Source organism: Nerophis ophidion, linkage group LG02, assembly GCF_033978795.1.
Source record: "Nerophis ophidion isolate RoL-2023_Sa linkage group LG02, RoL_Noph_v1.0, whole genome shotgun sequence".
NCBI lineage: Eukaryota > Metazoa > Chordata > Actinopteri > Syngnathiformes > Syngnathidae > Nerophis > Nerophis ophidion.
In genome coordinates, this window is record NC_084612.1 from 84,461,045 (window position 1) to 84,487,802 (window position 26,758).

The window sequence follows — 26,758 nt, forward strand, 5'->3', positions numbered from 1 at the left end:
TTTTCTGGACTCTTTTTTAAAACTTAATTTTTCTGCACTTATTTTATTTTTACACTGAATTTTTATACACTGAATTTTTCTGCATATTTTTTTTTCATTTTAGCTTCTGTTTTTTCCACGAAGAATATTTGTAAAATATTTCTTCAAACTTATTATGATTTAAGTTAAAAAAATATATTATGGCAAATCTAGAAAATCTGTCAAATCAAATGTAAATCTTATTTCATAGTCTTTTGAATTTCTTTGAATTTTTTTGTTCTGGAAATACTTGCCGAAATAATGATTTGTCTTTGTTAGAAATATAGCTTGGTCCAATTTGTTATATATTCTAACAAAGTGCTGATTGGATTTTAACCTATTTAAAACATGTCATCAAAATTTTAAAATTAATCTTAATCAGGAAAAATGACTAATGATGTTCCATAAATTCTTTTTTTAATTTTTTCCAAAAAGATTCGAATTAGCTAGTTTTTCTCTTCAATTTTTTTCGGTTGAATTTTGAATTTTAAAGAGTCGAAATTGAAGATAAACTATGTTACAAAATTTAATTTTCTTTTTTTTTCGTGTTTTCTCCTCTTTTAAACCGTTCAATTAAATGTTTTTTCATAATTTGTCCTCCACAAAAAACCTTCCGTAAAAGGAAAAAAATGTACAACGGAATGACAGACAGAATACCCATTTTTTATATATATATAGATTTACTTATGAGCTTCACGGTGGCAGAGGGGTTAGTGCGTCTGCCTCACAATACAAAGGTCCTGAGTAGTCCTGGGTTCAATCCCAGGCTCGGGATCTTTCTGTGTGGAGTTTGCATGTTCTCTCCGTGAATGCGTGGGTTCTACTCCGGCTTCCTCCCACCTCCAAAGACATGCACCTGGGGATAGGCCCCTCCCACCTCCAAAGACATGCACCTGGGGATAGGCCCCTCCCACCTCCAAAGACATGCACCTGGGGATAGGCCCCTCCCACCTCCAAAGACATGCACCTGGGGATAGGCCCCTCCCACCTCCAAAGACTTGCACCTGGGGATAGGCCCCTCCCACCTCCTAAGACATGCACCTGGGGATAGGCCCCTCCCACCTCCAAAGATATGCATCTGGGGATAGGCCCCTCCCACCTCCAAATACATGCACCTGGGGATAGGCCCCTCCTACCTCTAAAGACATGCACCTGGGGATAGGCCCCTCCCACCTCCAAAGACATGCACCTGGGGATAGGCCCCTCCCACCTCCAAAGACATGCACCTGGGGATAGGTTGATTGGCAACACTAAATGGTCCCTAGTGTGTGAATGTTGTCTATCTGTGTTGGCCCTGCGATGAGGTGGCGACTTGTCCAGGGTGTACACCACCTTCCGCCTGATTGTAGCTGAGATAGGCACCAGCGCCCCCCGCGACTTCAAAGGGAATAAGCGGTAGGAAATGGATGGATGGATTTACTTATTAAAGGTAAATTGAGCAAATTGGCTATTTCTGGCAATTTATTTAAGTGTGTATCAAACTGGTAGCCCTTCGCATTAATCAGTACCCAAGAAGTAGCTCTTGCTTTCAAAAAGGTTGGCGACCCCTGCTCTAAATCTTTTTTTTTTTTTAATCATCAAATCTAAACCCGCCGGTCTCATAACGCTGATACTGCTTGCAATGTCATATTTTGACCGCTGGATGGCGACAGCAGGCGCGCGGCGAGGTTGACTCAGCGGAAGTGGAAGTAGGAAGCGAGCGAAAGCTTTCCCACCGGCTCCGTCTCTTTGTCCGTCCACCTTCTCCCCGCTCAGCAACATCCGCAGCGACGCCATGGCCAGTGTTGCCGACACCAAGCTCTACGACATCCTCGGCGTGTCGCCGTCCTCCTCCGAGAACGAACTGAAGAAGGTGGGTGCGCGGCCGCCGTCGTTAAGTTGGAACCAGGAAGTGCGTCGTTAGCTCCTTAGCATTAGCCGCGTGCTAGCCGGCCCGCACACTCGTGACGATGCGGCGACAAACACCGTATTTGTTTCTAATCACTTGTATCTAACTACATATAAAAAGACTCTAAGTAAAAAGGCCGTGTAGTTTACTTGAGTGATCTCCCGTAGCAACACTCATGTTGTCATGGCGCTAATAAAGCCTGTCAAGAGCTTTTATTTTCTTAAAAGCTTTTATTTTCTTAAAAGCTTTGACTTGACTTATCGCAGTTTATTTCATTAATTGCCGGCAATACTGGCGTTTTGCTGATTAGTCGATACCCGTTGCTGTGCTTTGCGTCATCTTACGACGCTAATAGAAATGGTTCGCGATTTAAATAATTGTGTTATTGTCGAACCAAAGAAATATGTATTTATGAAAAGTTGTGTTACGCAACTTCCGGTGTGAAATAAGCTGCTCTCTTCATCGCGCTTGCGTCATCGGCGGATACTGTGACGTCACTGTTGTGTTCCCACCTGACACGTGATTCAGACCAGCACGTGTACTCAATGGCTGGTATTGATCAGTTAAAGCAGGTCCATTCTATGTGTCATACTTGATCATTTCGCGATATTGCCATATTTTTGCTGAAAGGATTTAGTAGAGAACATCGACGATAAAGTTTGCAACTTTTAATCGCTAATAAAAAAGCCTTAACTGTACCGGAAGTAGCAGACGATGTGCGCGTGACGTCACGGGTTGTGGAGCTCCTCACATCCGAACATTGTTTACAATCATGGCCACCAGCAGCGAGAGCGATTCGCACTGAGAAAGCGACGATTTCCCCATTAATTTGAGCAAGGATGAAAGATTCGTGGATGAGGTTATTGAGAGTGAATGACTAGAAAAGAAAAAAAAAGTGATTCAGATGTTATTAGACACATTTACTAGGATAATTCTGGAAAATCCCTTATCTGCCTATTTTGTTGCTAGTGTTTTAGTGAGATTATATAGTACCTGAAAGTCGGAGGGGTGTGGTGACCGCCAGTGTCTCCGTAGGAGAAGGTAATAGTCGCCGCAGCAGAAAGCAGGCTCCGCTCATAACTACGGTAAGAGCCAACTTATTACTACAATTTTCTCACCGAAACCTTCCGGTTGACATGTTGTCGGGATCCATGTTCGCTTGACCGCTCTGTTCCATAATAAAGCTTCACCTTTGAGAGTTTTAAACAAGGAAACACCGGCTGTGTTTGTGTGGCTAAAGGCTAAAAGCTTCCCACCTCCATCTTTCTACTTTGACTTCTCCATTATTAATTGAACAAACTGCAGAAAATTCAGCAACACAGATGTCTGGAATACTGTGTAATTATGCTCGTGTACTCGATGGCTGGTATTGGCCTACTGAAATGAGATTTTCTTATTTAAACGGGGATAGCAGGTCCATTCTATGTGTCATACTTGATCATTTCGTGATATTGCCATATTTTTGCTGAAAGGATTTAGTAGAGAACATCCACGATAAAGTCTGCAACTTTTGGTCGCTAATAAAAAAGCCTTGCCTGTACCAGAAGTAGCAGGCGATGGGCGCGTGACGTCACAAGTTGTGGAGCTCCTCACTTCTGAACATTGTTTACAATCATAGCCACCAGCAGCTAGAGCGATTCGGACCGAGAAAGCAACGATTTCCCCATTAAATGCTTACTGAAAGCCACTACTAGCGACCACGCAGTCTGATAGTTTATATATCAATGATGAAATATTAACATTGCAACACATGCCAATACCATTGGTTTAGTTTACTAAATTTCAATTTTAAATTTCCCGCGAGGTATCGTGTTGAAAAACGTCGCGTAATGTTGACGCGTGCTTGTGACGTTATTGGCTGGAGCCAACATTTCAGCCCAGCACCACACACGGCTAAAAGTCGTCTCTTTTCATCGCATATTTACACAGTATTTTGGGCATCTTAGTTGCTGAATCTTTTGCAAATAGTTCAATTAATAATGGAGACAATAAAGAAGAATGCTGTTGGTGGAAAGCGGTGGATTGCAGCTGCCTTTAGCAACTGAAACACAATAGCAACCGAAACACAGCCGGTGTTTCTTTGTTTGTTGTGAAGCTTTAACACAGAGCGGTCAAGCGAACATGTTTCTCTACGTCATCCAGCAAGTTTTTGGATGGGAAAATTGTGATATCAAGTCGGCTCTTACCGGAGACTTCAGTGGATTGTGCGACCTCCTCCTGCAGCTCAAAAAGGCAGCTGTGATCTTGGCTTCTCTCAGAGACACTGGCGTTCACCGTAGCCATCCGACTTTCAGGTATTACTTTATAATCTCACTAGATAGATAGATAGATAGACCGTACTTTATTGATTCCTTCAGGTGAGTTCCTTCAGGAAAATTAAAATTCCAGCAGCAGTGTACAGAGTTGAGATCAATTTAAAAAAAGAGTAAAATTAAATAATGGGGGTTTAAAAGGAAACAAAATAGAGAAATATTACAAAAAGAATAAAAACAATGGGAATAACAATATAACAGTAAAATAAGAATATAACAAAACAAAGTAGGCAGTAGTGACCATGTTATGAAAACGTATTGCACTGTTAATGTTTTGAATCCCCTGTCATCCTAGTACCCCCCGCCCCCTGTCCCAGAGAGGAGTTGTACAGTCTAATGGCGTGTGGGACAAAGGAGTTCTTGAGTACTAAAACACTATTAAAACAATAAGCAGATCAGGGATTTTCCAGAATTATCCTAGTAAATGTGTCTAATTACATCTGAAATGCTCCCACTGCCCCCACCTGGAGCTGTCCCTTTTTTTTTTCCAGTGCTTCACTCTAACTTTCCTCATCCACGAATCTTTCATCCTCGCTCAAATTAATGGGGAAATCATCGCTTTTTCGGTCCGAATAGCTCTTGCTGCTGGAAGCTATGATTATAAACAATGGGAGGATGTGAGGAGCCCTACAACCCGTGACATCACGCGCACATGGTCTGCTATTTCCGGTAAAGGCAAGGCTTTTTTATTAGCGACCAAAAGTTGCGAACTTTATCGTCGATGTTCTCTAAATCCTTTCAATATGGCGAAATGATCAAGTATGACACATAGAATGGACCTGCTATCCCCGTTTAAATAAGATAATCTCATTTCAGTAGGCCTTTAATTTGAGCAAGGATGAAAGATTCGTGGATGAGGAAAATGAGAGTGAAGGAGTAGAAAAAAAAGACTATACAGTGGGAGCGATTCAGATGTTATTCGACACATTTACTAGGATAATTCTGGAAAATCCCTTATCTGCTTATTGTGTTACTAGTGTTTTAGTGAGATTATATGGTTGTACGTGTACAACCTGAAGGTGGGCCCCGCACCTTTCTTCAGCACCAGTCGACGGGTGGTGGCGATGCCCATCTCTGCCCTTCGCAAGGGACCCTCTTTGAAACACAATCTTTCGAAATGATCGCTGCATAATACACTGTACTTTGTGTGTGTGGTCCAATCCAACCGTGTTCGCTTGAACGCTCTGTTCCATAGTAAAGCTTGACTGTCATCTTTCGGGAATGTAAACAATGAAACTTTGGCTGTGTTTGTGTTGCTAAAGGCGGCCGCAAAACACCGCTTCCCACCTACAGCTTTCTTCTTTGGGGCGCCATGGCGTAGTGCAGGGGTGCCCATTACGTCGATCGCGAGCTACCAGTCGGCTGCGGGGGGTGTGTCAGTCGATCTCCAGCCAGGCTTTAAAAAAAAAAATAGACTTAAAAATTAGTGATCATCAATCTTCACCAAGACGTCACTTAAATGACATTCACGGCACCCGAGGGTCTTGTGAGATGACGCTGGCTGCTGCAAGATCATTATTATGAAAATATGACCGAGAGGAAGGCGAGAAACACTTTTTATTTCAACAGACTCTCGCGCCGTACCTTCCGTCAAAACTCTGAAGGCCGACTGCACATTTCCTATCTTCACAATAAAAGCCCTGCTTCATGCTGCCTGCGCTAACTAAATACAGAGTCTCGGAAAGCTGGCGTGCACAAGCGATCCCTCAGAAAGCTGGCGTGCACATCACTTGTGCACGCCAGCTTTCCCAGACTCTTATTTTGTTAGCGCAGGCAGCATGAAGCAGGGCTTTTATTGTGAAGATAGGAAATGTGCAGTCGGCCTTTAGAGTTTTGACGGAAGGGACGGCGCGAAAGTCTGTTGAAATAAAAAGTGTTTCTCGCCTTCCTCTCTGTCATTTTTTCATAATAATGAACTGGCAGCAGCCAGCGTCATCTCACAAGACCCTCGGGTGCCGTGAATGTCAATCAAGCAAGCTACGGAATTTGCCGCCAATGTTTTTCTTGTAAAGTGTATGGAAGCTGAATGAATTAGATGCCAAAAACCAACCACTTTCATGTGGTATTGTACAGAAAGGACAACTTTTTTTCTCCTCCATTTGAAAATGTGGGCGTTATCATCATTACTGTCTGATTCCAATCAATGCAAGTCATCAGAATCAGGTAATACACCAACTTTTATTCTTGTCTTCGTGAAAGAAAGACATCTATATGTGTTACACATGCTTGTATTATCATTAAACACATTTAAATTGTTTACTAAAATGTCTCTTTCATAAATAAATAAATATAAATGAGGTAGATCCCCTCGAGTTGGTCAATTGAAAAGTAGCTCGCCTGCAGAAAAAGTGTGGGCACCCCTGGCGTAGTGGGTAGAGCGGCCGGCCAGAAACCTGAGGGTTGCAGGTTCGCTTCCCACCTATTGACATCCAAAAAATCGCTGCCGCTGTGTCCTTGGGCACGACACTTCACCCTTTGCCCCCGGTGCCGCTCACACTGGAGAATGAATGATAGGTGGTGGTCGGAGGGGCCGTGGGCGCAAACTGGCAGCCATGCTTCCGTCAGTCTACCCCAGGGCAGCTGTGGCTACTGATGTAGCTTACCACCACCAGGTGTGAATGAATGTTGAGTCCCACTTCTCTGTGAGCGCTTTGAGTGTTTAGAAAAGCGCGAGATAAATCTAAGTTTTTTTTTTTTTCTTTGATGTCTCAATTATTCATTGAACAAATTGAAAAAGATTCAGCAACACAGATGTCCAGAATACTGTGGAATTATGCGAGGAAAACAGACGACTTATAGCTGGGAACGGCGCTGGAACAAAATGTCCTCTACAATGCGTGATGTCATACGTCGTCATACCGCAACGTTTTAGCGTGATACTTCCGCGCGAAATTTAAAATTGCCATTTAGTCAACTAAAGCGGCCGTATTGGCATGTGTTGCATTGATATATGTTGTCTGTCTATCTGTGTTGGCCCTGCGATGAGGTGGCGGCTTGTCCAGGGTGTACCCCGCCTTCCGCCCGATTGTAGCTGAGATAGGCGTCAGCGTCCCCCGCGATCCCTAAAGGGAATAAGCGGTAGAAAATGGATGGATGGATATATAAATTATCAGACTGCGTGGTTGGTAGTAGTGGGTTTCAGTAGGACTTTAATATAAGTTACCTTATGTGGAGGGTAAATTTGTGTTCTTGTTGTGGTAGCTTTTTTGACACTGATTCCATGTAATTAAATCATTTTGGTTGTGTTTATGCTGACAATATCACTAAGTTTCTTTGTGTTGCTCTTTTATGTGGAATATATCTATCAGTATATATTATATACTGTACATATAATTGGTAGAGATGTCCGATAATGGCTTTTTTGCCGATATTCTGATATTGTCCGACTCTTTCTTACCGATTCCAATATCAACCAATTCCGATACATACCGTCGTGGAATGAACAAATTATTATGCCTAATCTTGTGGCGATGCCCCCCTGGATGCATTAAACAATGTAACAAGGTTTTCCAAAATAAATAAACTCAAGTTATGAAAAAAAATGCCAACATGGAGGGGGTCCGGTCCGATGACTGTGGATGAAGTACTGGCTGTCCAGAGTCGAGACCCAGGATGGACCGCTCGCCTGTGTATCGGTTGGGGACATCTCTACGCTGCTGATCCGCCTCCGCTTGAGATGGTTTCCTGTGGACGGGACTCTTGCTGCTGTCTTGGATCCACTTTGAACTGAACTCTCGCGGCTGTCTTGGAGCCACTATGGATTGAACTTTCACAGTATCATGTTAGACCCGCTCGACATCCTTTGCTTTCGGTCCCCTAGAGGGGGGGGGGTTGCCCACATCTGAGGTCCTCTCCAAGGTTTCGCATAGTCAGCATTGTCACTGGCGTCCCACTGGATGTGAATTCTCCCTGCCCACTGGGTGTGAGTTTTCCTTGCCCTTTTGTGGGTTCTTCCGAGGATGTTGTAGTCGTAATGATTTGTGCAGTCCTTTGAGACATTTGTGATTTGGGGCTATATAAATAAACATTGATTGATTGACATGCCATATTTATTATTGACTCAAAATAGCAGCTTGGAATTTGGGACATGCTCTCCCTGAGAGAGCATGAGGAGGTTTAGGTGGTAGCGGGGGTGTTTATTATAGCGTCCCAGAAGAGTTAGTGCTGCAAGGGTTTCTGGGTGTGGATGTTCTCCCGAAATGTGTTTGTCATTCTTGTTTGGTGTGGGTTCACAGTGTGGCGCATATTTGTAACAGTGTTAAAGTTGTTTTTACGCCCACCCTCAGTGTGACCTGTATGGCTGTTGACCAAGTATGCGTTACATTCTCTTGTGTGTGTGAAAAGCTGTAGATATTATGTGATTGGGCCTGCACCCAAAGGCGGTGCCTTTTAAGGTTTATTGGCGCTCTGTTCTTCTCCCTACGTCCGTGTACCACTCCATACAACGGGCGTTTTAAAAAGTCATAAATGTTACTTTTTTAAACCGATACCGATAATTTCCGATATCACATTTTTAAGCATTTATCGGCCGATAATATCAGCAATCCGATATTATCGGACATCTCTAATAATTAGAGTTGCAAAGGGGTGGAAAGTTTCTGGTAAATTTCCGGAAACTGTCCGGAAGTTTACCACGGGAAGTTTGGAAATGTTGACCATTTTTTGGTTATTCAAAGTTGGACACTGTTCATGGGAATTAATGGGGGATTACGTTAATTATATATTATGGGGCACTTGTGCACACTGCACATGTGATGGAGGAATGCACAGTGCAGGGTTGAAATTCTATTGAATTTGCATGTTGCATATCTAGCATGTTGCATTCAATGTTTATTCCCATTTAATTTCCCATTCATTTTTGTTAATTCCCATATACTCCCCGTTAATTCCCATGGAATGTTTCCAACTCTGAATATTCCCGGAATTTTGCAACCCTACATATAATATGTAAATATTAGTAATATTTTATAATGCTACTACGATACATTTTTAGTCTACTTTATACCTGCATTATCATTTCCATTCTTACACTTTCCATCCTTTGTAACTGAGCTACTGTGTGGAACAATTTCCCTCGTGGATCAATAAAGTTTGTCCAAGTTTTAAGCCTAAATTTAATATCACTTACCGGAAGTGAGTCTTGAGTTTTGAAGAAATTAATATTTCTGCATTGAATTTCAAAACACTATATTTCAACCAATATTTTCAATTAAATTGTCATTCAGTGTCAAATAAGGTTTTTGGTAATAAAGCCATAAATTAACCTCCATAGTGGTGACTCTTGAGTTTTAAAGCAACAAACATTTCGGCACTGATTTTTTATTTTTTTTTTATTTTTTTTTTTACACTAAATTTATACGCAGTTCATTTTAAAACATCTAAAAACAAAATGTTAAACACACAAATTTTGTCCACTCATTTTTGTTCACTGAAACTCTCAGCATAATTTGATGTAAAAAAAAACTCCAACTCCATTTACACAATTCAAATGCAAAAAATTATGTTTAATGAATTCAGTGTCAAAAATATATATATTTTTTTATCAAGATGCAAATGAAGCTCTAACTTTATTTTGACAGGCGTACAGGAAGCTGGCCAAAGAGTACCACCCTGACAAGAACCCAAATGCTGGTGACAAGGTAAGTTAGATCTTTGTTGTCTTAGGAATATATTTTTATGTCTTTAAAGATGACCATATCGACCCCAAAAGGGACAAGCTGTAGAAAATGGATGGTTGGTTGATCATTTTGATTTGCAGTGATGCTTACCTTATTTCCTTGAATTGCCGCCGGGGCGCTAATTATTTTAAAATCTCTTCTCACTCCGGCGTTTACCAAAGGCATGCAGTAAATTTAGGCCTGCGCTTATAAATTTGAGTGTGATGTAAGGATACCATCATGAAAAGCACGTTTAATAAAAAAAACGTTATTATGGTCTTATCTTTACTTATAAATGAAGTCCATGTGCAGCTCCTTCTGATCAAAAGCATCGATAACTTGTTTATAGAAGTCTTCCTTATCTTTCTTCAGTTTTAAAAGTCTCTCTGTCTCCATGGAGATCTTCCTTTATTACCTCCTGCTTCCATTGAAAGTCCAGTTTAGAAAACTGTTTTATTTTAGATATGTAATCCTCCATGTTAAAAGTGCAAGCGAGAGGACAACATAAACGATCGCTGCTCACGCTTGCTGCTTGTTGTCACTTCTTATGCAGCCGAATTCTCGCAAGAAGGATCACTAGCGCCCTCTACCACCAGGAGGCGGGAGTCATTTAATGACTCATATTTGACACACGCAGCTACGGTGTATTAAAGGGGAACATTATCACCAGACCTATGTAAGCGTCAATATATACCTTGATGGTGCAGAAAAAAGACCATATAATTTTTTAACCGATTTCCGAACTCTAAATGGGTGAATTTTGGCGAATTAAACGCCTTTCTGTTTATCACTCATGTGATGATGACGTCAGAAATGACGTCTCCGAGGTAATACAGCCGCCATTTTCATTTTCAACACATTACAAACACCGAGTCTCAGCTATGTTATTTTCCGTTTTTTCGACTATTTTTTGGAACTTTGGAGACATCATGCCTCGACGGTGTGTTGTAGGAGGGTGTAACAACACTAACAGGGAGGGATTCAAGTTGCACCACTGGCCCCAAGATGCCAAAGTGTCTGCCGCCAGAACCTTATTGAATGTGCCAGAGTGTCTCCACATTTTACATGGCACAGAGATGTATGGATAACCTGCAGATGCATTTGCAACGATAAAGTCAACTAAATCACAAAAGTGAGTTTTGTTGATGTTGACTTATGTGCTAATCAGACATATTTGGTAGCGGCGTGACTGCCAGCTAATCGATGCTAACATGCTACGCTAATGGATGCTAACATGCTATTTACCGGCGGTGCTAAAGGAGACATGGCACAGAGATGTATGGATAACCTGCAGATGCATTTGCAACTATATCACGTTTCCTTCCACCCATATTTAATGCGAAACAAACACTTACCAATCGACGGATTTAAGTTGCTCCAGTGTCAAAAGATGCAAAAGTCCTGATCGTTTGGTCTTCACATTTTACCGGCGATGCTAACGCAGCTATTCGGCCATGCTATGGCCATGAATAGCGTCAATAGCTATTCGCTCAATAGCTACAGTTTCTTCTTCAATATTTTCATACTCCAACCATCTGTTTCAATACATGCGTAATCTGTTGAATCGCTTAAACCGCTGAAATCCGAGTCTGAATCCGAGCTAATGTCGCTATATCTTGCTGTGGTTTCTGCCATTGTTTGTTTACATTGGCAGCACTGTGTGACGTCACAGGGAAATGGACAGTCGCATCGCAAATAGTGAAAATCAAGGACTTCAAAGCTTTTTTTTGGGGCTATTCGGGGACCGGTAAAATTAAAAAAAAAACTTCAAAAAATACAACAAGCCACTGGGAATGGATTTTTATTGTTTTTAACCCTTTTGAAATTGTGATAATGTTCCCCTTTAATAAAACATAGCTGCTTACTGTTCTTTTTAGCATATTCAATTGCTTGGATGTTAAATCCTACTGAATAGCTCTTAATCTTCTTCCCTTTATGCGATTTCAAATGATTGAAATCAGCCTCCTCCATTTTGAAGATTATGACAGGTAAAGTGTCACTCCTGACGTGACGAGTTTGACCTGGCAGAAATTCTAGGCATGCGCTAATAAAAATAATATTTTGCAAAACGAGTTTGACCCGGCGTTAATCCCGAGCCGGCGGTAATGCTAAGCATGCGCTAATTATTGTGCGAAACGAGTTTGACCCAGCAGTAATTCTAGGCAGGCGCATACTATATACAATTCAAGGAAACAGTGTATGTCCTTTTCTATGTGGTAGGTCACTGCGGACGTTGTCTCCTTCTGTTGTTGACTATTTTTTCAATACGGTGTTGATCTGGAAATGGTTGCTTGGGCATTTTTATGGTGTGGCACCGGTGGAAGATGTTGACATGCGGAGTTTCAAGCACTCCTCGTTCTCTAGCGGGTGACTTTTCAAAAGCTCCAAATTAGCAGTGCTGCTACTTTTTGTAGCAACGCTTTTGCTGCTTGACATTTTAGACTTGTCCGTTCGACATCTTGCCGCTTAAAGCCAAACCACCGCCAGACGATGGACCCCCTGCTGTTTTTCTTTGGAATTAATTCTTCCTTCATTTGTTACCAGATTCGCACCTTCTTTCTCTCGTATTACCACTCGCACAGCTCCCCTAGCATCACAACTAACTTTACCAGGTGTGTGACGTTGCATGCGCGACAGTGTGTGACGTATGTAAGAAGGTGCGCTTGTTTTATGTCTCTGTGAGAAGAGACAACAACGAGTAAGAGCCTGTAGTGTAATGGCCGCAGCTAAAAGCAACTGCGTGAGAACGTATACTCCAATATTCTATATCGCCCAGCCCTACCTTGTACAGTACGAAGATGCAGTGTTTAAGGTCCCCTTTTTGGCCCCTGTTATCCTCGCAGAATTGAGATGTTAGTTTTTAACTTGGTCTCTTTTTTTTAGTCTTTTATGATTTGCTATTGTCTCCACAGTTCAAAGAAATCAGCTTCGCCTACGAGGTGCTGACCAACCCCGAGAAGAAGGAGCTGTACGACCGCTATGGCGAGCAGGGCCTGCGGGAAGGCGGCGGGGGCGGCCCCGGCATGGACGACATCTTCTCGCACATCTTCGGCGGCGGACTCTTCGGCTTCATGGGAGGCCAGGGCAGCCGCTCGCGCAACGGCGGGCGCAGGAGAGGGGAGGACATGGTGCATCCGCTCAAGTAAGACGTGGTATAACAAGTAAGACGTGGTATAACAATTAAGACGTGGTATAACAAGTAAGACGTGGTATAACAAGTAAGACGTGGTATAACATCACCTGTACACATTTGGGGTAGGAACCTGCAGGTAAACTCACCATACCACGTGCGATACGCAACTCGTGATCACAGTATCTCCACGTGGCTAAGCTGCGGTGCGGTTTAAACCAGTGGTGTCCAAACTACGGCCCGCGAGCCGAGGGTGTCGGTAACACGGCAGTAAAACGTCTCATCTAACAAAACAGAAGTCATCGCCATGGACCCACTAGCTACGCAAGCTAGCTCTCCAATCAGCGAGACAGACTAACTCCATGGTGGCGTTTTGGTGAATTTACTGAGGGATATGTGAAACTGAAACCGTAAAAAAAGAAAGGCCATTGTAAGGTAATAACACTAACAGGCACAAATAAACGTTAGGTTTTTTGATTAGATCGCAATTTTCGCCAGTCCTGATGTGTGTGTCCAGTTTGGTGAGTTTTGAAGCATGTTAAGGGGGTCAAATTACAGTTCAAAGCTGCGGAATAATAATAAAGAAAGAATAAAACGCTAGAAATTCAATAGGGTCCTCGGTCCCAAAGGGACATCCAGTCCCTAATTATGAGCACATATAAATTACCGCGATAATAATGTTAACCACAATAACTGGGATAAGAAATGTTCATGCGGTGACATCCCTAATATCGTTCTAACTGAAGGCTGCAATTTGGATTTTAGGCCTAGCGCTCCTCTAATACTTGTTAATAATAAATATGTTCTCTCCCCCCCCCCCCCCCCAGAGTGTCACTGGAGGACGTTTACAACGGGAAGACGACCAAACTACAACTCAGCAAGAATGTACTCTGTAGCACTTGTAACGGGTACGTCATGGCCACCGGCCCCTCGCCGTGACGACATACTTCTAAAGCGTACTTGTGGTGTATGTGCAGGCAAGGCGGCAAGACGGGCGCCGTACAAAAATGTAGCGCGTGTCGAGGGCGCGGCATGCGCATCATGATCAGGCAGCTGGCGCCAGGCATGGTCCAACAGATGCAGTCCGTCTGCACCGACTGCAACGGCGAAGGTAGGCCTGGCATCAAACGACGCTCGCCGCCCGCCCGCTTTCTCACTTCCGCTTCCCTCCACAGGCGAGGTGATCAGCGAGAAGGACCGCTGTAAGAAGTGCGAGGGCAAGAAGGTGGTGAAGGAGGTGAAGATCCTGGAGGTGCACGTGGACAAAGGCATGAAACACGGCCAGAAGATCACCTTCGGCGGCGAGGCGGACCAGGCGCCCGGAGTGGAGCCGGGCGACATCGTCCTCGTCCTGCAGGAGAAGGAACACGAGGTATGTGTCAACTCGTTCAGAGCTGCTACTTCCTCTTTTGAAGCAGAGGTTGAAAATGAATCATTTGTCCTGGCAAGTTGATGGCAATTATCAAGACAAAATCTTCCTGTGGATTACAACACATCAAGGAAACCCGACACCTTTGTGTCGCTTCCCATCCTACACAGTGGAGTTTTACAATCCTTTTGATTGGTAAGATCAAAGACAGTTTTTGTTGGCTCGCCGGGAATCATTGAAACACAAAGTTTTGTGATAACTTAGATGCAATTATGACAATGCGCGTCAACTGTGCCCCCGTTCAGAGCTGCTACTTCCTCGTTTGAAGCAGAGGTTGAAAATGAATCATTTGTCTTGGCAAGTTGATGGCAATTATCAAGACAAAATCTTCCTGTGGATTACAATACATCAAGGAAACCCGACACCTTTATGTCGCTTCCCATCCTGCACAGTGGAGTTTTACAATCCTTTTGACTGGTAAGATCAAAGACAGTTTTTTTTTGGCTCGCCGGGAATCATTGAAACACAAAGTTTTTTGTGGAGGGGGTCCGGTCCGATCCGGTGGCCATGTACTGCTTGCCTGTGTATCGGCTGGGGACATCTCTGCGCTGCTGATCCGCCTCCGCTTGGGATGGTTTCCTGCTGGCTCCGCTGTGAACGGGACTCGCTGCTGTGTTGAATCCGCTTTGGACTGGACTCTCGCAACTGTGTTGGATCCATTGTGGATTGAACTTTCACAGTATCATGTTAGACCCGCTCGACATCCATTGCTTTCCTCTCCAAGGTTCTCATAGTCATCATTGTCACCGACGTCCCACTGGGTGTGAGTTTTCCTTGCCCTTATGTGGGCTTACCGAGGATGTCGTGGTGGTTTGTGCAGCCCTTTGAGACACTAGTGATTTAGGGCTATATAAGTGAACATTGATTGATTGATTGATAACTTAGATACAATTCTGACAATGCGCGTCAACTGTGCCCTCGTTCAGAGATGCTACTTCCTCGTTTGAAGCAGAGGTTGAAAGTTACTGTAATCATTTGTCTTGGCAAGTTGATGGCATTTATCAAGACAAAATCTTCCTGTCAATTACAACACATCAAGGACACCCGACACCTTTATGTCGCTTCCCATCCTACACAGTGGAGTTTTACAATCCTTTTGATTGGTAAGATCAAAGACAGTTTTTGGTTGCTCGCCGGGAACTCATTGAAACAGTTTTGTGATAACTTCGATGCAATTATTCTGACGATGCGCGTCAACTGTGCCCTCGTTCAGAGATGCTACTTCCTCGTTTGAAGCAGAGGTTGAAAATTACTGTAATCATTTGTCTTGGCAAGTTGATGGCATTTATCAAGACAAAATCTTCCTGTGGATTACAACACATCAAGGACACCCGACACCTTTATGTCGCTTCCCATCCTACACAGTGGAGTTTTACAATCCTTTTGATTGGTAAGATCAAAGACAGTTTTTGGTTGCTCGCCGGGAACTCATTGAAACAGTTTTGTGATAACTTCGATGCAATTATTCTGACGATGCGCGTCAACTGTGCCCTCGTTCAGAGATGCTACTTCCTCGTTTGAAGCAGAGGTTGAAAATTACTGTAATCATTTGTCTTGGCAAGTTGATGGCATTTATCAAGACAAAATCTTCCTGTGGATTACAACACATCAAGGACACCCGACACCTTTATGTCGCTTCCCATCCTACACAGTAGAGTTTTACAATCCTTTTGATTGGTAAGATCAAAGACAGTTTTTGGTTGCTCGCCGGGAACTCATTGAAACAGTTTTGTGATAACTTAGATACAATTATTCTGACAATGCGCGTCAACTGTGCCCTCGTACAGAGATGCTACTTCCTCGTTTGAAGCAGAGGTTGAAAGTTACTGTAATCATTTGTCTTGGCAAGTTGATGGCGCTTATCAAGAAGCGGTCTTGGCCGATTGCTAGGGATGATGTTCAAAACCGGTTCTCCCCATTGTTCGATAAGAAAAGAACCGATTCCGTTGGATTCTAATCCCTTTTTGAGAACCGGTTCCCGTTATCAAAGCCACTATACCGCCTTTTCGCGACCATAGTGCGCACCGTATTAAAAGGCGCCGTGTCAGTTACGGGTGTTATTTCTGTGTTTAACGCATACATAAGGCGCAGCGTATTTTTCGGGCGCAGGCATGGTTTAACATAAGCTAGCATGCATGGACGCTGTTTTAAAAAGGCAGCAGGAGCAAAGCCGAGGTCAATAATTCATAATGACATGGATTTTGATTCACTTATTATTTTTTAAAGAAAGAAATAGCCTGCATGGCAGCTTTGTGTTATTAGAGTAAACATTGCAATCCTAAAACCCCTTGGTGGACACCAGCGGTGAGGGATGCCGTCAAGCTGAAGAAGGAGTCCTATCGGGTCCTTTTGGCTCATAGGACTCGGGAGGCAGTGGACAGGTACCGACAGGCCAAGCGGTGTGCAGCTTCAGCGGTTGCGGAGGAGAAAACTCGGACAAGGGAGGAGTTCGGGGAAGCCATGGAAAACGACTTCCGGGCGGCTTCGAAGCGATTCTGGACCACCGTCCGCCGCCTCAGGAAGGGGAAGCAGTGCACTATCAACACCGTGTATGGTGCGGATGGTGTTCTGCTGACCTCAACTGCGGATGTTGTGGATAGGTGGAAGGAATACTTCGAAGACCTCCTCAATCCCACCAACACGTCTTCCTATGAGGAAGCAGTGCCTGGGGAATCTGTGGTGGACTCTCCTATTTCTGGGGCTGAGATCGCTGAGGTAGTTAAAAAGCTCCTCGGTGGGAAGGCCCCAGGGGTGGACGAGATCCGCCCGGAGTTCCTTAAGGCTGTGGATGCTGTGGGGCTGTCTTGGTTGACAAGACTTTGCAGCATCGCGTGGACATCGGGGGCGGTACCTCTGGATTGGCAGACCAGGGTGGTGGTTCCTCTCTTTAAGAAGGGGGACCGGAGGGTGTGTTCCAACTATCGTGGGATCACACTCCTCAGCCTTCCCGGTAAGGTTTATTCAGGTGTACTGGAGAGGAGGCTACGCCGGATAGTCGAACCTCGGATTCAGGAGGAACAGTGTGGTTTTCATCCTGGTCGTGGAACTGTGGACCAGCTCTATCTCGGCAGGGTTCTTGAAGGTGCATGGGAGTTTGCCCAATCAGTCTACATGTGCTTTGTGGACTTGGAGAAGGCATTCGACCGTGTCCCTCGGGAAGTCCTGTGGGGAGTGCTCAGAGAGTATGGGGTATCGAACTGTCTTATTGTGGCGGTCCGCTCCCTGTATGATCAGTGTCAGAGCTTGGTCCGCATTGCCGGCAGTAAGTCGGACACATTTCCAGTGAGGGTTGGACTCCGCCAAGGCTGTCCTTTGTCACCGATTCTGTTCATAACTTTTATGGACAGAATTTCTAGGCGCAGTCAAGGCGTTGAGGGGTTCCGGTTTGGTGACCGCAGGATTAGGTCTCTGCTTTTTGCAGATGATGTGGTCCTGATGGCTTCATCTGACCGGGATCTTCAGCTTTGCTGGATCGGTTCGCAGCCGAGTGTGAAGCGACCGGAATGAGAATCAGCACCTCCAAGTCCGAGTCCATGGTTCTCGCCCGGAAAAGGGTGGAATGCCATCTCCGGGTTGGGGAGGAGACCCTGCCCCAAGTGGAGGAGTTCAAGTACCTAGAAGTCTTGTTCACGAGTGAGGGAAGAGTGGATGGTGAGATCGACAGGCGGATCGGTGCGGCGTCTTCAGTAATGCGGACGTTGTACCGATCCGTTGTGGTGAAGAAGGAGCTGAGCCGGAAGGCAAAGCTCTCAATTTACCGGTCGATCTACGTTCCCATCCTCACCTATGGTCATGAGCTTTGGGTCATGACCGAAAGGATAAGATCACGGGTACAAGCGGCCCAAATGAGTTTCCTCCGCCGTGTGGCGGGTCTCTCCCTTAGAGATAGGGTGAGAAGCTCTGCCATCCGGGAGGAACTCAAAGTAAAGCCGCTGCTCCTTCACATCGAGAGGAGCCAGATGAGGTGGTTCGGGCATCTGGTCAGGATGCCACCCGAACGCCTCCCTAGGGAGGTGTTTAGGGCACGTCCAGCTGGTAGGAGGACACGGGGAAGACCCAGGACACGTTGGGAAGACTATGTCTCCCGGCTGGCCTGGGAACGCCTCGGGATCCCCCGGGAAGAGCTAGACGAAGTGGCTGGGGAGAGGGAAGTCTGGGTTTCCCTGCTTAGGCTGTTGCCCCCGCGACCCGACCTCGGATAAGCGGAAGATGATGGATGGATGATGGATGGACTTCTGATTATAACCTTGTTACTATTATTCTGCGGTGGAGGGCAGCAATGATCAACTACATGTCGGGCAAGTACTGTGCTTGTGCTGCGAGCTTGAAGAAGAAAGATGTTTAAAGAGCACCGACTCCACCCTCCACACAGCAGGCAGCGTCTGATACTCTTATCTGCTGTCAAGTCCTGTCATGTCAGCTGGCTGCAATGCTCAGGCTCACCACTAGGTGTCGCAGTCCAGTACACCTGTTTGAATCATGCTGGTTAACCAAGGCCGTAATACATTTTGATTGACGATATATTGACTGTCGATAAGCAATATTATTGCTATTATGTTTTTAGACCAAGTTAACCATTGCTAATACATAATCATAATAATGCAAGTATCCCCTTTCAAATGCTATAAACTCATATTCCTCGCATATTTTAACATTGTAATTGAAGCGTAAACTTTTAACTACCAAGTTAAGTGAAACAAAAAATAATAAAAACAGAATGTATTCTGTCTGTAAGCATATATGTTGCACATGAATACAAATCATAACTCAAAGCATTTAAATATCTATCAATCAAGCAATGTTTATTTATATAGCCCTAAATCACAAGTGTCTCAAAGGGCTGCACAAGCCACGACGACATCGGGCAAGGAAAAACTCATCCCAGTGGGACGTTGATGTGAATGAGTATGAGAAACCTTGGAGAGGACCGCATATGTGGGCAAACACCCCCCTCTCCCCCCCCACCCCCACCCCCAAATCCCTTCTAGGGGAGACCAAAAGTAATGGATGTCGAATGGGTCTGACATAATATTGTGAAAGTTTAGTCCATAGTGGATCTAACATAATATTGTGAAAGTTTAGTCCATAGTGGATCTAACATAATAGTGAAAGTTTAGTCCATAGTGGATCTAACATAATAGTGAAAGTTTAGTCCATAGTGGATCTAACATCATAGTGAGAGTCCAGTCCATAGTGGATCTAACATAATAGTGAGAGTCCAGTCCATAGTGGATCTAACATCATAGTGAGAGTCCAGTCCATAGTGGATCTAACATCATAGTGAGAGTCCAGTCCATACTGGATCTAACATAATAGTGAGAGTCCAGTCCATTGTGGATCTAAACTAATAGTGAGAGTCCAATCCATAGTGAATCTAACATAATAGTGAGAGTCCAGTCCATAGTGAATCTAACATAATAGTGAGAGTTCAGTCCATAGTGGATCTAACATAATAGTGTGAGTCCAGTCCATAGTGGATCTAACATAATAGTGAGAGTTCAGTCCATAGTGGATCTAACATAATAGTGAGAGTTCAGTCCATAGTGGATCTAACATAATAGTGTGAGTCCAGTCCATAGTGGATCTAACATAATAGTGAGAGTCCAGTCCATAGTGGATCTAACATAATAGTGAGAGTTCAGTCCATAGTGGATCTAACATAATAGTGAGAGTTCAGTCCATAGTGGATCTAACATAATAGTGAGAGTCCAGTCCATAGTGAATCTAACATAATAGTGAGAGTTCAGTCCATAGTGGATCTAACATAATAGTGTGAGTCCAGTCCATAGTGGATCTAACATAATAGTGAGAGTCCAGTCCATAGTGGATCTAACATAATAGTGAGAGTTCAGTCCATAGTGGATCTAACATAATAGTGAGAGTCCAGTCCATAGTGAATCTAACATAATAGTGAGAGTCCAGTCCGTAGTGGATCTAACATAGTAGTGAGAGTCCAGTCCATAGTGGATCTAACATAATAGTGAGAGTCCAGTCCATCGTGGGGCCAGCAGGAGACCATCCCAAGCGAAGACGGGTCATCAGCGCAGAGATGTCCCCAACCGATGCACAAGCGAGCGGTCCACCCCGGGTCCCGACTCTGGACAGCCAGCACTTCATCCATGGCCTACGGACCTCCGGAGATTTACATGACTACTGTTTGTTTTTACTACAAAAACCATGTGTGAAAGATTTGGAGCGTTCACACAACTGTTGGGAGTTTTACATGACTACTGTTTGTTTTTACGACTAAAAATGCTCTTTTCCTTCGCTAACATACGCTGATTATCCACTTCATTTTCATTTATCATCCTGTTAATTGACTTACAGAATATCGGCCCAGGCACCAAGGAGGGCAACATGTTTTTTTGCTGTGTTTTTAATATGTGTAGCGAAGCCTGCTTTTCTACAAGGTTGCCGTGCGCCTCTTCCTGTCCGAGGCGGTCGCTATTTCCTGCCTGAGACGCTTTCCTTTTTTCTCCCCGGTCCAGACGTTCAGGCGAGAAGGCAACGACCTGTTCATGAACCACAAGATCGGCCTGGTGGAGGCGCTGTGCGGCTTCCAGTTCATGCTGAAGCATCTAGACGGCAGACAGATCGTGGTCAAGTACCCCGCCGGGAAGGTCATCGAGCCAGGTAACCCAGCCCCCTTCTCGTCTCGCCGCGGGAAAGTGCCGACTGTTCCTTTCTCCCCGTGCAGACTCGGTGAGGGTGGTGCGAGGGGAGGGCATGCCTCAGTACCGGAACCCCTTTGAGAAGGGAGACTTGTACGTCAAGTTCGACGTGCAGTTCCCCAGCAACAACTGGATCAGTCCAGAGAAACTGACGGTAGGACAGACTCTTTCATTCTATTCATAGTTCTCCGTATGTGAATGGAGCGTGGTGTGTCAGCACAATGCATGCAACACCACATGACATAGACCAGGGGTCGGCAACCTTCACCACTCCAACAGCCATTTTGATCCCTTTCACAAAATAAAGAAAACAATGGGAGCCACAAAACTGTTTGGAAATTTAAAATGAAATAACATAGAACAAATACCCAGAATCCCATGCATCCCTAACTGATCCGGGCTCCATTATACACCCCCGCTACCGCCCACCTCAACCGACGCACGGAGGAAGGCGGGTTTGGTGGTAGCGGGGTGTATAATGTTGCCCGGAATAGTTATGGATGCATGGGATTCTGGGTATTTGTTCTGTTGTGTTTATGTTGTGTTACAGTGCGGATGTTCTCCCGAAATGTGTTTGTCATTCTTGCATACCGAGTTTTTTTTTTTTTTTGCTTTGTGCTATGTATAATAAACCAGAGGTCTCAGATACGCGGCCCGCACCTTAATATGAAAATGCAATGTTAGTGCGGCCCGCAAGTTTTATTTGAAAGCAGCTTGACAGCATCACACTTGCCAAACATCCCAAAATTTCCGTGAGGCTCCCGAATTTCAAAGCACCCGTTCTCTGGAATGTCTGCTGATTTTCACCCAACCAACAATAATAAGGGCGTGCCAGGATGGCACCGCCTTCAGCGCCCTCTGCAACCTGTACGAACGTCTTGCCTGCTCAGTCACATGTTGTATGAGGCTTCTGCAGACTCACGCACGTGACTGCAAGGCATACTTGTTCAACAGCCAGAGGGTGCCCGTTTAAACAACTTTAACACTGTTACTAATATGCGCCACACTGTGAACCCACACCAAACAAGAATGACAAACACATTTCGGGGGAACATCCGCACTGTAACACAACAAACACAACAGAAGAAATACCCAGAATCCCATGCATCGCTAACTCTTCCGGGCTACATTATACACCCCGCTACCACCAAACCGTCCTCCCTCCATGCGTCGGTTGAGGTGGGCGGGGTTTGGTGGTAGCGGGGGTGCATAATGGAGCCCAGAAGAGTTAGGGATGCATGGGATTCTGGGTATTTGTTCTGTTGTGTTACAGTGCGGATGTTCTCCCGAAATATGTTTGTCATTCTTGTTTGGTGTGGATTCACAGTGTGGCGCATATTAGCAAGAGTGTTAAAGTTGTTTATATCACAACTCTCAGTGTAACCTGTATGGCTGTTGACTAAGTATGCCTTGCAGTCGCTCGTGTGTGTAAATAGAGACCACGGTCTACTAGATGTGATTGTCTGGCACGCAGATAGCCTGCTGTAAAAGCGGGCGCGACAACATATTCAAGAGGACGTAAAATGCGCTACCGTCACGGCAAGCCCCTAATGCAGTTGTCCGGGTGAAAATCGGAGAATGTTACCCCGGGAGGGAGATTTATGGGAGAGGCACTTAATTCCAGAAACCTCCCGGAAAGTTTGGGGGTCGGAAAATATGCAGCTGAGCCACATCAGAGTGATCAAAGAGCCGCAGGTTGCCGACCTCTGACCTAGACAATGAAGGTGCAGGAAAGCAGTCGGGGTGTCAAAAGAAACCTGTTTTCGATTCTTATGTGTCACCATTATTAATCGATATAAAGAAAAATACTTCCATTACTTACCGTATTTCCCGGACCATAAGGCGCACTACCGATGAGCGGGTCTAGACAGGTCTACTTTCATACAAAAGGCGTACCGGATTATGAGGCGCATTAAAGGAGTCATATCAGGATTTTTTTCTAAATGCAAAAGACTTGGGTGGACGTGGGTGATTAGCGAGTCCTAAACAATGGTAGTGACACAAAACATGGGTGATTAGCGAGTCCTAAAGTTGGTGGCGACACATGACATGGGTGATTAGTGAATCCTAAGGTTGGTGGCGACACATGACATGGGTGATTAGCGAGTCCTGGACGTTGGTAGTGACACAAAACATGGGTGATTAGTGAGTCCTAGACGTTGGTAGCGACACAAACATGGGTGATTAGCGAGTCCCAAACGCTGGTAGTGACACAAAACATGGGTGATTAGTGAGTCCTAGACGTTGGTAGTGACACAAAACATGGGTGATTAGCGAGTCCTAAAGTTGGTAGTGACACAGGACATGGGTGATCAGTGAATCCCATAAGTTGGTAGCGACACAAAACCAGGGTGATTAGCGAGTCTTAGAGTTGGTGGCGACACATGACATGGGTGATTAGTGAATCCTAAGGTTGGTGGCGACACATGACATGGGTGATTAGCGAGTCCTGGACGTTGGTAGTGACACAAAACATGGGTGATTAGTGAGTCCTAGACGTTGGTAGCGACACAAATATGGGTGATTAGCGAGTCCCAAACGCTGGTAGTGACACAAAACATGGGTGATTAGTGAGTCCTAGACGTTGGTAGTGACACAAAACATGGGTGATTAGCGAGTCCTAGACGTTGGTAGCAACACATGACATGGGTGATTAGCGAGTCCCAAACGTTGGTAGTGACACAGGACATGGGTGATTAGTGAGTCCTAGACGTTGGTAGCAACACATGACATGGGTGATTAGCGAGTCCCAAACGTTGGTAGTGACACAAAACATGGGTGATTAGTGAGTCCTAGACGTTGGTAGCGACACAAACATGGGTGATTAGCGAGTCCCAAACGCTGGTAGTGACACAAAACATGGGTGATTAGTGAATCGCATAGGTTGGTAGTGACACAAACATGGGTGATTAGTGAGTCCTAGACGTTGGTAGTGACACAAAACATGGGTGATTAGTGAGTCCTAGACGTTGGTAGTGACACAAAACATGGGTGATTAGTGAGTCCTAGACGTTGGTAGTGACACAAAACATGGGTGATTAGCGAGTCCTGGACGTTGGTAGTGACACAAAACATGGGTGATTAGTGAGTCCTAGACGTTGGTAGCAACACATGACATGGGTGATTAGCGAGTCCTGGACGTTGGTAGTGACACAAACATGGGTGATTAGTGAGTCCTAGACGTTGGTAGCGACACAAACATGGGTGATTAGCGAGTCCCAAACGCTGGTAGTGACACAAAACATGGGTGATTAGTGAATCCCATAGGTTGGTAGTGACACAAACATGGGTGATTAGTGAGTCCTAGACGTTGGTAGTGACACATGACATGGGTGACTAGTGAGTCCTAGACGTTGGTAGTGACACAAAACATGGGTGATTAGCGAGTCCTAGACGTTGGTAGTGACACAAAACATGGGTGATTAGTGAGTCCTAGACGTTGGTAGTGACACAAAACATGGGTGATTAGTGAGTCCTAGACGTTGGTAGCAACACAGGACATGGGTGATTAGCGAGTCCTAAACGTTGGTAGTGACACAGGACATGGGTGATTAGTGAGTCCTAGACGTTGGTAGTGACACATGACATGGGTGATTAGTGAGTCCTAGACGTTGGTAGTGACACAAAACATGGGTGATTAGCGAGTCCCAAACGTTGGTAGTGACACAGGACATGGGTGATTAGCGAGTCCCAAACGTTGGTAGTGACACAGGACATGGGTGATTAGCGAGTCCTAAACGTTGGTAGTGACACAAAACATGGGTGATTAGTGAGTCCTAAACGTTGGTAGTGACACAAAACATGGGTGATTAGTGAGTCCTAAAGTTGGTAGCAACACATGACATGGGTGATTAGCGAGTCCTAAACGTTGGTAGTGACACAAAACATGGGTGATTAGCGAGTCCTAGACGTTGGTAGTGACACAAAACATGGGTGATTAGTGAGTCCTAGACGTTGGTAGTGACACAAAACATGGGTGATTAGTGAGTCCTAGACGTTGGTAGTGACACAAAACATGGGTGATTAGCGAGTCCTAAACGTTGGTAGTGACACAAAACATGGGTGATTAGGAGTCCCAAACGTTGGTAGTGACACAGGACATGGGTGATTAGCGAGTCCTAAACGTTGGTAGTGACACAAAACATGGGTGATTAGTGAGTCCTAAACGTTGGTAGTGACACAAAACATGGGTGATTAGTGAGTCCTAAAGTTGGTAGCAACACATGACATGGGTGATTAGCGAGTCCTAAACGTTGGTAGTGACACAAAACATGGGTGATTAGCGAGTCCTAGACGTTGGTAGTGACACAAAACATGGGTGATTAGTGAGTCCTAGACGTTGGTAGTGACACAAAACATGGGTGATTAGTGAGTCCTAGACGTTGGTAGTGACACAAAACATGGGTGATTAGCGAGTCCTAAACGTTGGTAGTGACACAAAACATGGGTGATTAGTGAGTCCCAAACGTTGGTAGTGACACAGGACATGGGTGATTAGCGAGTCCTAAACGTTGGTAGTGACACAAAACATGGGTGATTAGCGAGTCTTAGACGTTGGTAGTGACACATGACATGGGTGATTAGCGAATCCTAAAGTAGGTAGTGACACAAACATGGGTGATTAGCAAGTCCTAAAGTAGGTGGCGGCGTGTGCGTGCAGGAGCTGGAGGACATGCTGCCATCACGGTCAGAGGCGCCCATCATCACGGGCGACACGGAGGAAGTGGACCTGCAGGACTACGACGTCAGCCAGGGCTCCTCGTCGGGCGGCCGCAGGGAAGCCTACAACGACAGCTCCGACGAGGAGGGCGGCCCCCACGGCCCCGGGGTCCAGTGCGCCCACCAGTAGTCTCCCACCTGCTCGGGGGAAGGAGGGCGTGGCACGGAGCGACGTCGTGAGGGCTTGCATCACATCTAGAGACTTGATCAGGTATTTAAAGAGGCGGCTGCACTGATCCCGTGTCCCCCCCCTTACAGTATGTCCTCTGGGGGGGGGGCACTGGATCCTCTGCACAGAAGAATGTCTCCTCTCTTCATTTTTGTTTTTCCATAGAATATACAATAATTTAAACCTTTTCATCCACCCGGCGCCAGTCATGAGTTGTTTTTTATAACTTGATTATCCGTCTAGGTTTTTACTTTCAACCCCCCCCCCCCCCCCCCCACATCCGCTTTAAGTTTTTAGACCCTGACAACACACCTTCATCGTGTGCTTCTTTCTCCTCCACTTGCTTTGGCGCCTGTATTCCAAGTGGTGTGGTTTTTAAAAACAAAAAACGCGTACATTTAAAAAACTTAAATTAAAAAAAAAAAGGAAAAATACAAAGTGGCCTGCATCTGTGCTGAGACCGTGTGCATGTCTAATAAATAAAGAGCTTTGGTTCCTGCACTCGTACAGCAGACTCGTGGAGACGCGCCTCAAAGTGTTGAAATTGTTGAATAAATGTTTGAAGCAGTCACTTAGTCTCCTCATTCCACCCTGGAAATATGCAAAGAAGATATTTACTGGTCAACTTTGCTATTTTTTTGTAAATATTAGCTCATTTGGAATCTGACGCCTGCAACATGTTCTGAAAAAGCTGGCACGAGTGGCAAAAAAGACTGAGAAAGTTGAGGGATGCTCATCAAACACTTATTGGGAACATCACACAGG

The 26,758-nt window shown here is 44.9% G+C and overlaps 1 protein-coding gene across 1 annotated transcript; it reads left to right on the top strand.

Annotated features, from left to right (window-relative positions):
- The first annotated feature begins 1,680 nt into the window (after positions 1–1,680).
- Positions 1,681–26,564, top strand: LOC133546738 (dnaJ homolog subfamily A member 2). The gene is made up of 9 exons (XM_061892556.1): positions 1,681–1,870; positions 9,798–9,857; positions 12,788–13,017; positions 13,833–13,913; positions 13,983–14,116; positions 14,181–14,377; positions 20,923–21,067; positions 21,132–21,259; positions 25,766–26,564. Exons 1-9 carry the CDS (start codon positions 1,793–1,795, stop codon positions 25,952–25,954), a joined length of 1,242 nt encoding a protein of 413 aa, XP_061748540.1. The 5' UTR covers positions 1,681–1,792; the 3' UTR covers positions 25,955–26,564.
- Positions 26,565–26,758: the final 194 nt, after the last annotated feature.

Excerpts from the sequence above, each read along its gene's own strand:
- LOC133546738 (XM_061892556.1), top strand. The coding sequence starts at position 1,793 with ATGGCCAGTGTTGCCGACACCAAGCTCTACGACATCCTCGGCGTGTCG. Across the intron at positions 13,018-13,832 it reads GACATGGTGCATCCGCTCAA|AGTGTCACTGGAGGACGTTT; the intron begins GTAAGACGTGGT and ends CCCCCCCCCCAG. Across the intron at positions 21,260-25,765 it reads TCAGTCCAGAGAAACTGACG|GAGCTGGAGGACATGCTGCC; the intron begins GTAGGACAGACT and ends GTGTGCGTGCAG.